The sequence below is a fragment of the Didymosphaeria variabile genome, assembly GCF_027946475.1.
Source record: "Didymosphaeria variabile strain IMI 356815 chromosome Unknown scaffold_8, whole genome shotgun sequence".
NCBI lineage: Eukaryota > Fungi > Ascomycota > Dothideomycetes > Pleosporales > Didymosphaeriaceae > Didymosphaeria > Didymosphaeria variabile.
Genome location: NW_026611627.1, coordinates 3,242,264 through 3,257,666, shown reverse-complemented (window position 1 = coordinate 3,257,666; position 15,403 = coordinate 3,242,264). Strand labels below are relative to the sequence as shown.

Here is a 15,403-nt window from a genome sequence, read left to right as displayed (position 1 = left end):
TCTGCTTCAACTTAGCATGCCAACAAACTTTCCACGCCACCTCCTCCCGGCTCCCACGGTGCCATTATACTCACTCAAAACATTCCGGCGCCTAGATATTGTAGGGTGCTTTCTTCTCTTTGGATCCTCCGCACTCTTGGTCGCCTGTTTTGAGGAAGCAGGTCTTCACTACCGATGGTCCTCCGCCTTGGTCATCGTCTTACTCGCACTATGCGCCATCTTATGGCTAGCCTTCGCCGCTTGGGAGTATTTCATTACAAGGCAGCAAGAGTCCGCCCTAGAGCCAGATTCATGCGTGAGAATCTTCCACAGCAGTCTGCAAGATGCGGTACCTGCAGCGTTGGCTGCCGCAGAGTCAGAATCCGGCATGGAACCAGTGTTGCCGTGGAGATTTGCGCGCAACCGTATCTTCCTTGCCATGCTCCTGTAATTCTATGGCGCGTTAATCCTCTTACACCATACTTACTCCCGCTAAGGTGTGCCTTCGCGGCCGGTACGCCTTTCACGGTATCCATCTTTTCGATTCCGCAACGACTACAGATTGTTAATTCGCTCTCCGCGTTCGATGCTAGTGTGCGTCTATTACCATTCACTCCTTGAATGCCGGTTGGTTCTATTGCGCAAAGCACTCTAGCGAAGCGAGGTGTGCCCTGTGTGTATCTTCTCATGGCCGGCGGTATCTTTCAGGTAGCGGGAGCCAGTGCGCAACTGGGACTAAGCAGCGATATTACCGCCTCCATGTACGCCGAGCAAATAATAACTGGTATTGGGGTTGGGATAAACCTGGGCATACTCATCCTCTGGACCCCGTTCCAAGCCAAGGGGGCAGATACCTGTAAGTGTCCTTCACCAGCATGCAAGGGAAGACACTAAAACTTTTGATGAAGTTATTGGTATGGCAGCGATTACGCAGATTCGTGCGCTTGGTGGCGTAGTTGGCATTGCAATTGTGACCAACATCCTCAATTCTCATGTGCGACACGTTCTAAATGGAGTGTCTCTACCACCTAGAGCTCTAGATGCGCTCTTGAAATCACCATATACAATCACTGACCTGCCTATACCGACCCAGCAGGTTGTTCGAGAGGTATTTTCGGATGGCTATAGGCGACAGCTGTGAGCAGTTCTTGCGTTATCAATCGTCCAGTTCATGTGTGTCGGCGCCATGTGGGAAAGTAAGCCTAAGAAAGTTGTATAGAAAATAGAAATACCGTAGCGCCCTACGGGCTGTTCGAGCGAATGTTCTATTCAGTTCATCTGTCCATTTAGGCTTGTACAATGGATCTGGTAGTTAAGCCAACGCTTCCGGTGTATTGGTTGAACCTGGTACATAAAATAATGAATTAGAAAATGATATTCCAGATAACTAGCCACTACCAACACAACTGCATGTGAGCTTATGAAACTCATCTGATGGAACGGATCCTGTGTCGGAACATTGGGGATCGCAAGCTCCGGAGTCCGGACAAAACAGTGCTGACCCGGAGCAAGTTGTAGCCGAGCCTGTGGAAGTACCGTCACGTGAGCGAAGCTTTACCTAGGTAGCACTTGTCGCACAGAGTCATATTCAAGTCTGACGTAAGTAAGCGTAAATCTTATCAAAAAACGCAATCAGTATGAACTATAGCGTCACATGAACCGAGATAAGTTGAGCGTGGAGTCAGAATTCTGTGTTCGACGTTGCATTATATAATCAATGGAACACCTGCTGTTGCCTGGCCATTCTGCAGCAAGTTGATCAACGTCATACCCGCACCTCGGCCTAACCACGAAGAAAGCAGCGCATATTGACCACTCCTGGCTGTGGCCTATTGCTATAATGGCTCCTTCTCACAGCGATTTGAAACAGCTTGCCACAGCTGTGGACGACTTCATATCCTTCGGCTTTGCCCTCATACGCGATATCCACGGCTTAAAAGGTGCCGAAGGTACCAGCTCAACGCAAAATACGTGGCTAGAGGATTCCAGGTCTTACTACAAGCGTTTAGGAACCAGGGGCCCAGCAAAGGCCGGTCACGAACCTAACGCCACAGAGGTCAAGCTTCAGCAGCAAGCCAACGCATGTCAAGAGCTAGCCGATAGTCTAATTAACCTGCTTGAGGGGACTTCAAGTGTCCCAGAACTAGAAAAGATCATAGATCTTCTTCGCAAAGCTCTTCCAGAGATTGAAGACGAGATGTTTGAGATATTGGAGGCTTTAAATGACGGATCCAAGGAGTTGGGGCTCTCCTTGGAAGCATCAAGTCTTCATGATAAAGTCAAGACATCTGGATTTGGTCAAGCGATGCGAAAGCCTCAAGAAGCTCCGCCACCAATGCCCCTGCTTCAACCCTCCGACAAATCCACATTTGGCTCATCTTCAATAGAGCAAATTAAGAATTCAAGATCTACCAGGCCGACATCCCAGTTCTCAGCAGTGGACATGTTTACGTCTTCGAAGCCGAAGAAAGCAATATCTCCTCCCACTCTTTTGTCAGAGCATGACCAGGTTCTGGCGACTCTAAAGAACAAGGATCGAGCCCATCTGGTGCATGAGTACTTGCTCGAGTCTCTCTCATATTCCTCCATGAAGGATAGAGAAGAGGACGTGGAGCAGGCACACGCACATACCTTTTCCTGGATATTTGAACCTTCGACACGCTCATCCCCATCCTTAACTGATAAAGATGAACAGCCCATGCATGAGTCCAACGATTTCCTTTCCTGGCTCTCGACAGACAAGCTAGGGGGCGCATACTGGGTCAGCGGAAAGCCTGGAAGCGGAAAGAGCACGTTTATGCGTTATTTGTACTCGCACCCCGCCACCTTGGACCACCTAAAGACTTGGGCTGGTGGAACCCCACTGACGATTGCGAGTTTCTTCTTTTGGACGAGTGGGAGCTACGACCAACGATCGCAGGCGGGACTAATACGGTACTTGCTGTATCAAATCTTGGAACAGCATCCAGAGCTTACCGCGTGGACTTTCCCCAAATGGTGGCTTAGGAGCCAGGACGCCAAAGCCAGAGTGAAGACACCGATTAAGTGGACAGTAGATGATTTGATGAATGGGCTCAGTGTATGTGTGGAACGAGTGGTAAAGACTACGAAATTGTGTCTATTTGTCGATGGCCTCGATGAATTCGATGGCCAACCTGAAGAGGTGGTAAAGCTTTTCAAAGAGCTTGTAGTAGATTTCAGGGGGAGGATAAAGGTGTGTCTGAGTAGTAGGCCGTGGGGGGTATTCGAAGATGCATTCCGGGGGATTCCACAGTTCCGCCTGCACGATTTGACGAGTGCCGGAATGCATCGGTATGTGAGCGATAAGCTCAATGGGCAGCTTCGCATCCGTCAGAGCATGCAACAAGACCCCAAGACGGGGCGAGAGCTGCAAACTGAGATAGTAAGAAGAGCCGACGGGGTGTTTCTGTGGACTACATTGGCAGTGCGAAGGCTTATCGAAAGCGAAGATGCTAGCGTGGACGGGCTGAAGGCTTGCTTGGACACGCTACCAACCGATTTAGATGATCTCTTCCACTTCCTTCTCTTTCAGTCGCGGTCATCCAAAGAGCTAGAGGAGCAATCGCGCATATTCAATATCATATGCGCGAAAGAGGCCGTATGCGATTTCACGAGAGACGAGAGCGCACGTTCGATGACGGCGTACCAACTCCGCCTCGCGTTCTGGGGGAACGATACATCTTTACAAGGAACAATCCGGCAGGTTACCGAGATCGACGCCATGGAATCATACGAAGCCTGCAAATCCCAGCTTAGCTCTCTATGCGCAGATCTGCTCGTACTCCACAGCCGCGATCCCATCAAGGCGCGATACTCTCGATTGAGCTCCAGCAGATCCACCGATAGGGATCCACGAATTCTTGCGGAGAGCAGGATCGCGTACTTGCATCGCACAGTGCGGGACTTCTTGCTGATACCTGAGGTGTGGGAAGGTATCCGGGCACGCTCGGAAAAGGACTTTGATTCACACATAGACCTACTACGCTCTCACGCCCTCCAGCTCCGAGTGCCCCTCGAAGAGCCCAGTAAGCACCGGCGGCTTGACGACTGGTGGCCCGACATCGTACTTGCTCTGACGCATGCGCGCTTCTCGCATCCAAGACACTGCACCACACAGATCAGATTACTAGATGAGCTGAACACCACGCTAAACTGGTACTGGGCCACAAAAGAATCTGATCCGCTCGACAATTGGGCACGCAACGCATTCGGATCATACGAGGAGAGAATGAAGCGGAAGACGCCCTATCACTATCCTTTTCTCTCACTGTGCGCAAAATTCGGGTTGGACAGCTATCTGAACGCAAAGCTAAGTACAGGCAAATATGGGTATCAGGGCGGCATTCCACTGTTGAGCCACGCAATTGAATTTCTGTTCAATCGGCGGAAGACGGTATACCCACTTACGGACCCGATCGTAATTGAGTCGCTCCTAGCCAACGGGGAGGACCCGAATCAGCTGTATCAGGACCTGTCTGGGAAGAAAAAGACGCCTTGGTTGTTGGCGTTGCAGTATTCGCGAGAGGCGGACCGCAGGAAATGGATCAAGATGCACGACACAGACGAAACTGGTACGAAAAGATGGGTCAAGGTTTTGATCATGTTCATCGAGCATGGTGCTGATCCGAATGCACTCCTAATAGCAGATGGGATGGATCCTGCAGCTACAGCACTTGACGTTGCGACGATACTACAAGAGAAATATCAGACAGAAGGTCTCTCAGATCTGCACCGGCTTCTTCTAGCGCGGGGCGCTGAGCTAGAGGACAATTAAGAACGTGACTTAAGTAAAACAGTGGAAGAAGTTAAGCACATGCCCCTCGAAAGTAATGGTTAGGGGTACAGTAGGGAACACATCTCCTGGCGGTATTTCACTTACAATCCAGACCGTTATGCCAGCTTTTATCTTCCTGACTCGTGTTCGCGGCCTTCTCTTCGATTTGTATTACTCTTTGCATCATTGCAAGTGATCTCGATACGACGCCGAGTTCTGCCTGGTCTCCCGTAATTTCATTGCAATCGCTTCACCTGGTTGACGCTTTAAACCGTAATTGGCGAGGTGGTAGTGGCATCTCTGTTAGGCGAGCTGTTTATCTTGTTTCAGCCGCACGACACAGCGCTGATGACCGAAAGCTTCATCTTGGCAGCACTACCGAGCGTACGGATACTCGCACTGCCGACGGCTAGATCTACAAGTGGTACAAAACTTGGTAACAGACCGCATGTGAGTGGACGGTTTTGAAAGGATCGTCCGTGGCCCTTGTGCTTTGCTCGCTCACCCCTGTCTAGCTTCCGCGGAAGAACTTTTCTGCGGCAGGAACCCTGTCCTGCCGCTGTCACGATCGGGTATCGCCATGACAAAAGAAGAACGTCCGCGCATCGCTAATTATGGATGTGAAAAAGCTTGGTAACGCGATCGTGGTCTGTCCCCGCTAGCAGTGATCAGCGAATCTTGATTGGTACTACGGCATTGCGAAAACTCCATGCTTCCAGCCGCTGACGGATGAACGACAGATAACGGACGCCTGCCGAGGTATGGATCCAAAAGGGCGACGCGGTTCTCCGAATTGCATCATTGCTATGGCCAATTTCCACTGAGCCATTTCAAGCTTGGATCTAATTCTCATGTGGACATTTATAAGACAGGACAGCTTACCAGAGAACAATTGCAGCATCAGTTGTATCACTTCATTGTATACCCACCGCAATGCGCTTCACCTTCGCATACGTTGCCGTCCTGGCATCCTCTGCATGCGCTTTCCCATGGTTGAGACCCGAGGGTATGGAAGCCTTACTCAATCACCCAGAGGCCCAAGCAGAGATCAGAAGGAGGCTCGTTGAACACGAAGCAATACACACGAACAAGCAGGAAGCTCGGCAATTGAACACCGGACTAGTTGGGGGGGTTGGTCACCTTGCTTGATGGGACACTGAATGCAGTGCTTGACAATGTCCTGGGCTTGATTCCTACGAATGATGCCGTGAACGGACTAAAGAAGTTTCCTGAAGGCACGTTGACCCTATTCTTTATTATGTGAAGCACGCCACTGACAGCGACCAGCAAAGTACCCGTTCAAGGCACCAGGGTCAACGGACCAGCGTGGTCCTTGCCCCGGCCTAAACACACTAGCTAACCATGGCTGTGAGTAATATCGAAACTTGATACGATCGCAACCTATTAACACCTTCAAGATATTCCACGTAATGGTATCGCAACAATCGGCCAAATTAATGCCGCCACGGCGGCCGTTTTCAATATGGGCGCCGATCTGTCCAGCCTCCTCGCAACCGGCGGTGCCCTCGACGGCGGCGACATTATATCCCAGAAGATGAGCATTGGAGGCCCGGATGATCGAGTGGGTGTCCTCAATGGCGCACTGAATAAGTTGCTCGGTACGCCATCGGGCATTGCAGGTCACGGCAAATTCAATGAGGGCGATGCTTCTGCCACACGCGAAGACTTCTATCTGAATGGCGACAACATTTCCTTCAAGCCAGAGCTCTTTAAACAAATGCACCAGCAGGCTATCGCAAAGGGCAACGGTACCTACAGCGTTGATGCGATAAAGGAACACTTCAAGAACCGTTACGCTGCATCCAAGGCTGCCAACAAGCAATTCTACTTCAACCTGCCCTCCTCTGCCGTGGTCATGGGCGCGTACTACTTTATCCCAGGCTTTTTCTCCAACGGCACCATCGGCGCTGGTGGAGTCGCGAATGAGGCTTCTATCACAAGCTTCTACGGTGCGAAGCCAACTAGGCAGGGTGCATGGAAAGACCCAGAGCTGACCTATACACACGTCCCGGAGCGCATTCCAGAGCAAGGTTGGTACCGTCGTGCGACTCCCATGACCGTTGTCGAAGCCGTCGGGGGGCATTCTCGACGTCTATCTCTACGCAAAGCCTGCGATGGGCGGCTCCGGTGCCGACCAATCCTGGGTTCTTGGTCCGCTCGATATCCCGAATAATCCTCAAGCTCTCAGCTGCTTTTTGTACAACGCCATCTATGCTAACTTTCCATCCGAATTGTTTAATTCGGTTGTTCTGTTGCAATCGGTCGTTAACTCTTTGAGCGGCTTGCTTGGACCTGGGTATAAGGCTTTGGGATGCACCATCAACTTTCCGGATGCAACTGGTACAGGGGCCACTCGGTACGATGCTTGGTCGAAGACGTACGTTGGGGACGCAAAGTATAAAGCAACTGGAAGCGGTTGGTATAAGAAGTAGTGACTATATGGAATTACGATTTGGCTATAAGCGATACAGGGCATTACATTTAATTAATACTATATGAATCAAAATATAAGCATTCGATATATCGGTGGCGCTGTCATACGACCTCCGCTAAACATAAAGAAATCGCCCCATCCACCTACGTAGTTGCAGCCACATCGTATTATTCGCCTCAAAACGATCTGGTTACATAACAGTCCGATTGGGATCGCTGTGTAAGCGGAGGAAAGACTTCTATAGTTCTCAATGCTATCGACACCTAGCTAGGTGCGATTTCGGACGTTTGAGATAGCCGTCCGCCAGCAACGCGACTGGATCGACATCAAAGTTCACATCCGCATGGTGCGCGCCAAATCTTTCCTTGCATCATACCCATGACCGATGCGACTGCAATGTTCTCAAGGTCGCACAGCAGCTTTCCTACTTGAAAAGTCTGGCAACCCCCACCGGGTTCTCTCATCACGATTAACGCAGCATCACTCACCATTGAGCCCAACCACATCTACACACTGCCAGCTCTCCCGCATTCATGCCGCCCAAACGAAAGCGCAGCAACGCTCGCGCAAGGCGTTTCCCATCGCTCGAGCGCCCCTCTGCTCAAACCTCTGCCTGTTCAGACTGTCCCCGCACAGATATACAGACGCCCCAGTCTACGCTTTCAGGCGACAGTAAATTTGGCTCTTGACGGCGGATAACCTCCCCTAACTCCAAAACGCCTTCTTCACCGCTAGAACATCTACCATTTCAGGTCCTGATGCTCTCAACCGAAACGAGCGACCATTTCGCTCTAATGTCTACAAAACATGTGAAGCTGCGTAGACTAGCTTTGACGGGGAACTGGTCGATCGGACCACGACGCGCCCTCAGGCTATTGAAAAGCTCATCAGTCGTCCCAAAGGTGAACCCAGAGGCGAGGAGCGCTTCGTCCTCAACCGCACGGCACATGGTAAACAATTCTCGCCTGGCCAGCGAGGAATTGAAGAAGACTCGAAGAATATACTTGGAGAAGAGTTATCAACGCAACGTGCATGCAGACCTAACTAAATAAGCGCGGACCTGCAAGTTCCACATTATATGCATGATCGGGCCTTAAGTATGAGTATGTTAGTCGCTTGAAGATAAGCATTGAACTAGCTGAAGGCTCCAACGAAAAGAGTTCTGGTTCATGACCACATCATGTATTTTCCATGTGATCATTCCAACCTCATATAACTACGTTCTCACTCCTTCGCGACAGCAAGGGCGACCTTTCAGGTGGATCTCCGCGTTCTATACTCCCTTGACACACATCCTCGTCCGTTTCGGACGCCCACTTCCGCACAAAGTACGAAGTAGCAAGGGCTGGATAAAAGGATACACTGTCCACCATTAGCTGGAACCCTTTCCGACCTCTCAGACACTTGCAATAACACTGTTCCCGCCACCACTGCCCTCATAACCCTCTGGCTCGCATGGCAAGGATGCCGATAGGTGTGGTCTTTGTAGTTCCAGCATGAGTCCAGCCAAGGTACGGATTCAAAGTCGAGAACGAGCCAGAGCCACAGTGCCGTAGCCAGTACGAATTTAGCAGCCTCGAAACGCATATGCTCGCGTGGAAATATCATAGATGATCGCTGTACTAAGACTACCAAGACGATGCATGCTGCCATAAAGGCAGTGCAATTGTCGCGTCTGTCACCGTCAAAGAAGGTTGATGGCGGGGAGGTAGGGAAACGTACCCGAAATGTCTGACGGTCCCTTTCAACGAGAGGAATACCATCGCACTCTTGTAAACTTCGGTGCAGAAGAAGAGGCAGAGGGGGAGCGCAATAACAACCTGCCAGATGCATGCGACACGCAGCAATTGCTGGCCCAGTAGGAGCCGGTGAGATTCAGGCATTCTTGAGACGCAACCTGTGTTAGACTGATCGGAAGATTTTCTTCTGTCCTGGATGCTTATTTGGAGATGGTGATGTAGATGGTCAGTGTTGCTGCCTAGAGGGACAACAGGGGACAGGCGCTAGTTAGTCAGCAATGATCAACTACCAACAAGTCACGCACTACGCATGGGTTCATGGCGACGAAGTTGAGCCGGATCCCCAGCAAATGGCGACGACTAGAATGAGCCAGTGCTCTTACTATATCTCGAGAGTTTTGATATGGAAGCTCTGCCACATCACTCTTGAACTTTCGAGTTTGGCCAACTCGATTGGTCTCTGCATGCGCGAACCCCAGGCGCCGATCCTTAAGCGAATCCAGTTCCAATGGAAGCGTTCCTCGTCCGTCGATGCTTCCGAACTCTGCCTCCACGGGGACCGTCGCACGCAAGCTCGAGCTACCTAACAACCAGGCCGCACGCTTTTCTACGATCGAAAGACGGCCCTCCTGGGCCTATACCTCTCCGTTCTGTGCTCCGTGCTGTAAGCGGAGGTTGAGACGAAGCAGGGGGTTCGTAGCAAGTCTATGGCGAGTGGGATGCAGCGATGCAAAGACCCGACGACTTCGACAAGTAAATACATGAAGATGGGGGAGATTGCGGAGTGAAGCTGACAAGCACTACCGCGCTCGGACCGGCTCTGGAAACGCGCCCGCTTGTGCGAGAAGACAGTTTTGAAGAGTTATCCAGTCTTGGCGGACCACTCCAGATATTTGGTTTTTGCCGACTTTATGTTCGGGACGATGAAGATTAATTTGTAACTAAGAGAGCGCTATATAATAAAAACAGGTAGAAGGGACATCTTTCTAGGTGTCACTCTAAATCAAGGATGAGACAAGGCTGCAGTCAAGTGCGCATGCATATGGTTGTCTTCTGCAATTTCATGTCGACGTCATATAACCCTTCAAAAACCCTGTCAGCTGCTTCGTTGATCGCCTGCGACATTTTCCTGTGATTGTCATCAACCGCGTTGTCGTAAACGCTTTTGAATTCGGTCTCGCTGAACCCTGAGAGTCCAGCCGAATTCCCTGCCTTCAATGTCTCATCGTATAAGATGAATTTCCCTTCTTCTGACATGCCCGGGTCACTATGGAACAACTCCGTCAGTAATCAACAGTTCAACTGTAGCAATTGGATTATCCACTCACGATCTCTCATTGATTGATGCAATTGAAATGTCCTTCCACCTTTTTTGCAAGGCTGCAATTGCTGTTTCAGAGGATGCTAGGTTTCGGTGGAATTCGACTCGCTGAGCAGCAAGGCGAGCGTTGTCTGCCAAGGCGGCGATGTTCTCTCTCTTATCGGAACCCTCCTTCGAGGCTTTCAGTTGGTCTCTCATGAACGCTCCGACTCGAGGCCAGAGATCTGCGACGTCGCTGCTCTTGGAAAGATGTTAGTCCGAGTAAGGGTGCGGCGTATCGAGAGACTCAACACGCCAGGGTGGTTGACGAACGTACTTGGGTATTCATTATTCTCCTCGTAATATATTGTCCCGTCGCACCTGCTGAGTTTAATGCCTGTTACTGTCTGCTTAGCAAGTAGATTCGTTATACGGAGGGTAATCGGAAAGAAAGCTCGTACTCTAGCCCATTTGTCCAGGTCATTGATGTCAGGGTCAGTGACGACTTTAGTCGTTCCAAGCTTTTTATCAGTGATGTAGTCGCATAGTTCGTTGAAGTTGCACCTTCGTTTCTGCTGGGACCACTTTTGGCATGCGGGGGCAATGGTGTCGCCTTCGGATAAACCGTCGATCTGGTAGGCGTACCAGAACAAAAAGCGCTCGTACCCCCCAGGAATGCTATAAGCAGAGACATGGGCTGCTAGGCCAACAACGAGCAACCAGCAGAACTTCATCGTTAGAGCTTCGGGCGGACGACCACATACGAAGCAATGCTGGGGGTCGAAGTACCATTTTAACACGAGTCCAAAATTCTTTAGCATCAGCCATGTTCACAATAATTGAGATTACTCAATAGCATGCTTACATCCATCTGTGCCTTGGGAAGGATCGAGTAAGGGAGGCGGGCCACCAGCACAGGAGATTGCTCTGTTCTGGGGCGAAGTAGCACAGTCCCCAGCACTATCTTCTCAAATGGGGTTCATTGATCCTTTGAGAACATCTAGATTCATGGAGAATTCAACTATGGCGGTGCGATCTCTTGGCATGATTGAAATGGGTGGGCGCATGTGTCTCGAGCGGTGCTAGTATCAAGCCCGGGACTGAGTAAAAGCCGGCTCAGTCGTGCGAATGATATCTCTGCGCATCTTCTGACCTCCTAGGGACGGATGAGTTTCCTGCGATAGCATCTCGCTTAGGAGTTCTCGAGCCGCCATTTCCAAAAATACGAGGTGGCATGCTGCTTCGAAGAGGGCTCGAGCCATCTTCTGGCGGAGACAGCCTCCCATCACACCCTGGGATTAGCTTTTAAGTGACCCATGCGCTCCTTCTAAATAGCAGTGTGATCCTACCTGATCTCAGTTCCCACGTGCACAATTACCACCCTTGGAATATCACGTAAGACGTCAGGTATTTTGTGTATCATAGTCAGCCCTATAATCAGGGCGAATGACGAGCTAGCTGCTTTTAGTATAGCAGACGACCTCGTACATCTCGCGCGGTAGAAGTTTTTGTCGACATCTTTCTGCTTTGCCGCCAATCTCGCAAGCTTGCCCAGATTCCGACTCGTCGAAAAAGATCTCGTCTGAGACTTACGCCCGAGGACCCAGCTGTACAACTCTCTCGCGCGAATCCGGGGTGCAATCGTTTGCATCACAAAGCTAGGGCCTGTTGGGGGAAGGTGTGTTTTACTCTAGGTCCAAATAGGCAGCTCCACCTCCCTAAACAACCGATAAGTCCTACACCTCACGTTTATCAGGGTCTACGCAACCCACAAGACTATACCCAATATTGTATGCCAAGCACAATCTGGGCTATGGCGGGACCTTTAGCAAGGATGCTTAGTTAGACTTCTTGTAGCGGAAGACCTATTTTCTGGCCCCCATCGACACGCGAGGCGGAGCATGAAGCATTTCAAGCTAGCTCCTACCATACCAAGCATTCCGCGATCGAAATCAGATCAAGCATTTGCGACATGCATCCTCAAGGATCGTTCTGGATCTTACACGAAGTTGCTCGCATCCGTGCTTCGATGGTCCGATGGGCGGGACAGTGTCGAAAGGTAGCAACTGCGAGAAGTGATCAGTAAGTGATACCTTTAATATCTGCTCCAGACGGTCTCCAGCTACTCTCTCAAGTACTTCAAGTTCCTGTTCATTGGCAAGTGCAGTCTGACGCACTCTCTCTTCCTCTATTTTGAGAAGAGTTGCATCAGCCATGGCGCCGTACATTCGAGCCATCGCGGCTCTTTCGCTCGTTTCTTCCTTCGTCATCCATACTGTCACTGCCGAGGGCAACTCTTCTTCCATTGTCTCTGCTGTCACCGGTGTGGGAAACTCTTCTTCCATTCTATCTTCTTTCGCTACTGTGGGCAACTATTCCGACGATGTCATCTCAGTCGACACGGCGTGGGACAACTACTTCCCGCCGTACGAGGGGACCTCAGACCCTGTCTTGAACGATTTCTACGATAATTCCACCATTGGGTTGGATCTGACGAACACCACTGCGTTCTGGAGCCAGCCAGAGATGTCGTTAATGGCTGCGAAGGACTTCTACTTGAGAATCATGCCGCTTGGTGCCTCGATCACGGAAGGCGTGCGCAGCAGTGATGGTAACGGATATCGCAAGTACATCCGCGACCAGTTGCGTTGGAAAGGCTGGAGGGTGAATATGGTCGGTTCTAAGCAGAACGGCAACATGGCCGACAAAGACAACGAAGGTATGACAGACTATCGAAAAACGTCCAGGAAATAAATGTTGATCAACCCCTTCAGGCCATTCAGGGTGGATCATCACGCAAATTCATGAGGCCTATCAAAAGGTGCAGGCGATGCAGCCTAATCTTGTTCTCATTAACGCTGGAACGAACGACTGCGGCCAGAATGTCGACACTGGGAACGCGGGAGCGCGACTCAAAGTCATGGTCGACGATATTGTGAAGACCGCTCCGGGCGCTGTCGTTGTAGTATCTACCCTCGTGCCGTCCAGAGACCACCAATCCTGCGCGCTTTCTGTGTCTCAGCAGTTCCGTGACATGGTCAACAACTACGGTAACGACAAGGTCGTGATTGCCGATATGATTAGCTTCCTCACCGCAAGCGACCTCTCCGATGATGGTATTCACCCAACGGATGCGTAAGTTGTCGAATAAACCGATGACATTACCATGCTGACGAATCTTCAAAGCGGTTACAAGAAGATGGCCGCAGTTTGGTGGGACGCCATTTCCAAGGCGGAAGACAAACTAACAGCCCCTGGCACTGCGACGGGCATCGACGATAGCAAAGTCAGTTCTGGACGCACCTGTACAAAAGTCGCAGGTAACGCTAGAGGTCCGATCCAGTCACAAAAAGGTAGTGGCCATGACAACGGCAACTATGTCCACAAGTCCACCAACATGGGCAACCTTGCTAGCGGCAAAGTGCTCAAAGGACCGAGCAAGAATGTCAACAACGGCATTCCCACGCATATGTGAGTCTCTTCAGGTAGCCACTGGCTATACCCAAGCTAAATTCTTATCGCTAGGTTCTTTGCACAGCTGGTGTACCGGGAAACTAAGAGTCGTTCCGCGGCGCTTGATGATTGGGTACGGATTGAGCATCGAGACGACAACACAAACATCTACTGGTTCAGAGAGAACATGGGAGGTGGTACCTTTACCGCCTCTAAGAGCTTCGACGTCGACATGAATTGTAATATGGGTCCCCAATACGCCTGGGCTGATTTCAACAACGATGGTCTAGACGATTTCTTCTGCCTTCTGCCAGGGTCTGCCGTGGGCGTCTCCATCAACCAAGGAGGCAATCCACCCACTTTCAAGTACCTCGGCCAGGTTGTCACTACGCACAATGGCTATGATGCGCCCGACGTTCGCATTGCTGATATTGACGGTGACGGTCGAGCTGACTACTGCCTTATCGGTAAAGAGAAAGGAGATATTATCTGTTCTCGTAATCAAGGCGTAGGCAACACTTACTCCTGGCAAGGTTTCCAAACAAGGGGTGGCTTGCGCGAGTTGGTGTTCCCAGCCAAGAACAAAGGCGACAAGAATGGTGTTCGACTTCGTAAGTACGAAGGCTGTCTATAGTAATACTATCGCTAACCTTGCCTTATAGTGGACCTGAACGGAGAGTAAGTCGTCTACAGAAAATACCGATTCCGAAGTTAATGAGGTATGCTGATTGATGATGAATGTAGCTTCCGTAGCGATTGGATGTGGCTGAGCGACACTGGTAGTGTCGACACTTACATCAACCAGCGCGGTTGGGGCGCTGGCATCGTACCTGACTGGGCTTCTGCAGGCATCACCCATCCCGGCCTGGGTATAGCAGGTTCACGGGACAACATCAAGTTCGGCCGTGTCTACGGATCCGGAAGGCTCGATTACGTGTACTTCAAAAATGTGACCGATGGTTACGAGATGCACGTGTACAGAAACGACGGTACCGGCGGTACAAAGAGAAAAGGTATGTTGCAATCGGTCCTTGAACAAGCTTGACTTTGCTTATTTAGCTGTATAGCCGACGGTAACTTCTACTGCGACATGACTAATAGCGGATCTGATGATTACGTTTGGATCTATTACGATGGCCACACTGATTCGACCGACTTCTTCATAAACGTTCATAATCCTCCTGATTGGGGCCATGAAGGCAGGATAACACTTTCGGTTCCAGGCCCTCGTATGGGCGTCCACCTGGCTGACTGGAATGGCGACGGTAAATGCGATGTTCTTGTGCAGAACAAGGCAACAGGCGCACTCACAATGTACGAGAATCGATACGACGCTTCTACCGAGAAGCTTACCTTCGCCAACGTCGGTGTGGTTACTGGTGCCGCGACCTGCACTCAGGGTTGGGGCGTGAACATCTTCGATCGTGGCATGACGCTTGCTGATATTGAGTGAGTCTTCTGCCTCTCCTGTCTGTTGGTCCCTTCGCAGCTAACCATCCTTTTTTACCTAGCGGTGACAAACGAGCTGATGTCATCTGTATCGAACCTGATGGCCGAAGCACTGCGTGGCTGAACACCAAATCCGGATTGCAAAATATTGGCCAGATCAAGAAGACCGAACGCTGGGACAGAGCTATGATCCGATTTGCTGATGTCGAAGGTTCCGGCAGGGCTGACCTTAT

At 50.7% G+C, this 15,403-nt stretch overlaps 5 protein-coding genes across 5 annotated transcripts; all 5 read left to right on the top strand.

Annotated features, from left to right (window-relative positions):
- Window positions 1-1,819: 1,819 nt before the first annotated feature.
- N0V89_011308 (uncharacterized protein) lies at window positions 1,820-4,774 on the top strand (the record flags this gene model as incomplete). The annotated part of the gene is made up of 1 exon (XM_056220040.1): window positions 1,820-4,774. The coding sequence occupies one exon, from the start codon at window positions 1,820-1,822 to the stop codon at window positions 4,772-4,774; it is 2,955 nt and encodes a 984-aa protein (XP_056067167.1).
- Window positions 4,775-6,136: 1,362 nt separating this feature from the next.
- N0V89_011307 (uncharacterized protein) lies at window positions 6,137-6,968 on the top strand (the record flags this gene model as incomplete). The annotated part of the gene is made up of 2 exons (XM_056220039.1): window positions 6,137-6,146; window positions 6,193-6,968. The coding sequence occupies 2 exons, from the start codon at window positions 6,137-6,139 to the stop codon at window positions 6,966-6,968; spliced, it is 786 nt and encodes a 261-aa protein (XP_056067166.1).
- Window positions 6,969-12,102: 5,134 nt separating this feature from the next.
- On the top strand, window positions 12,103-13,022 carry N0V89_011306 (uncharacterized protein; the record flags this gene model as incomplete). The annotated part of the gene is made up of 2 exons (XM_056220038.1): window positions 12,103-12,109; window positions 12,481-13,022. The coding sequence occupies 2 exons, from the start codon at window positions 12,103-12,105 to the stop codon at window positions 13,020-13,022; spliced, it is 549 nt and encodes a 182-aa protein (XP_056067165.1).
- Window positions 13,023-13,399: 377 nt separating this feature from the next.
- N0V89_011305 (uncharacterized protein) lies at window positions 13,400-13,743 on the top strand (the record flags this gene model as incomplete). Its single annotated transcript, XM_056220037.1, has 2 exons — window positions 13,400-13,403; window positions 13,478-13,743. The coding sequence occupies 2 exons, from the start codon at window positions 13,400-13,402 to the stop codon at window positions 13,741-13,743; spliced, it is 270 nt and encodes an 89-aa protein (XP_056067164.1).
- A 574-nt stretch (window positions 13,744-14,317) lies between these two features.
- On the top strand, window positions 14,318-14,766 carry N0V89_011304 (uncharacterized protein; the record flags this gene model as incomplete). Its single annotated transcript, XM_056220036.1, has 2 exons — window positions 14,318-14,322; window positions 14,475-14,766. 2 exons carry the CDS (start codon window positions 14,318-14,320, stop codon window positions 14,764-14,766), a joined length of 297 nt encoding a protein of 98 aa, XP_056067163.1.
- Window positions 14,767-15,403: the final 637 nt, after the last annotated feature.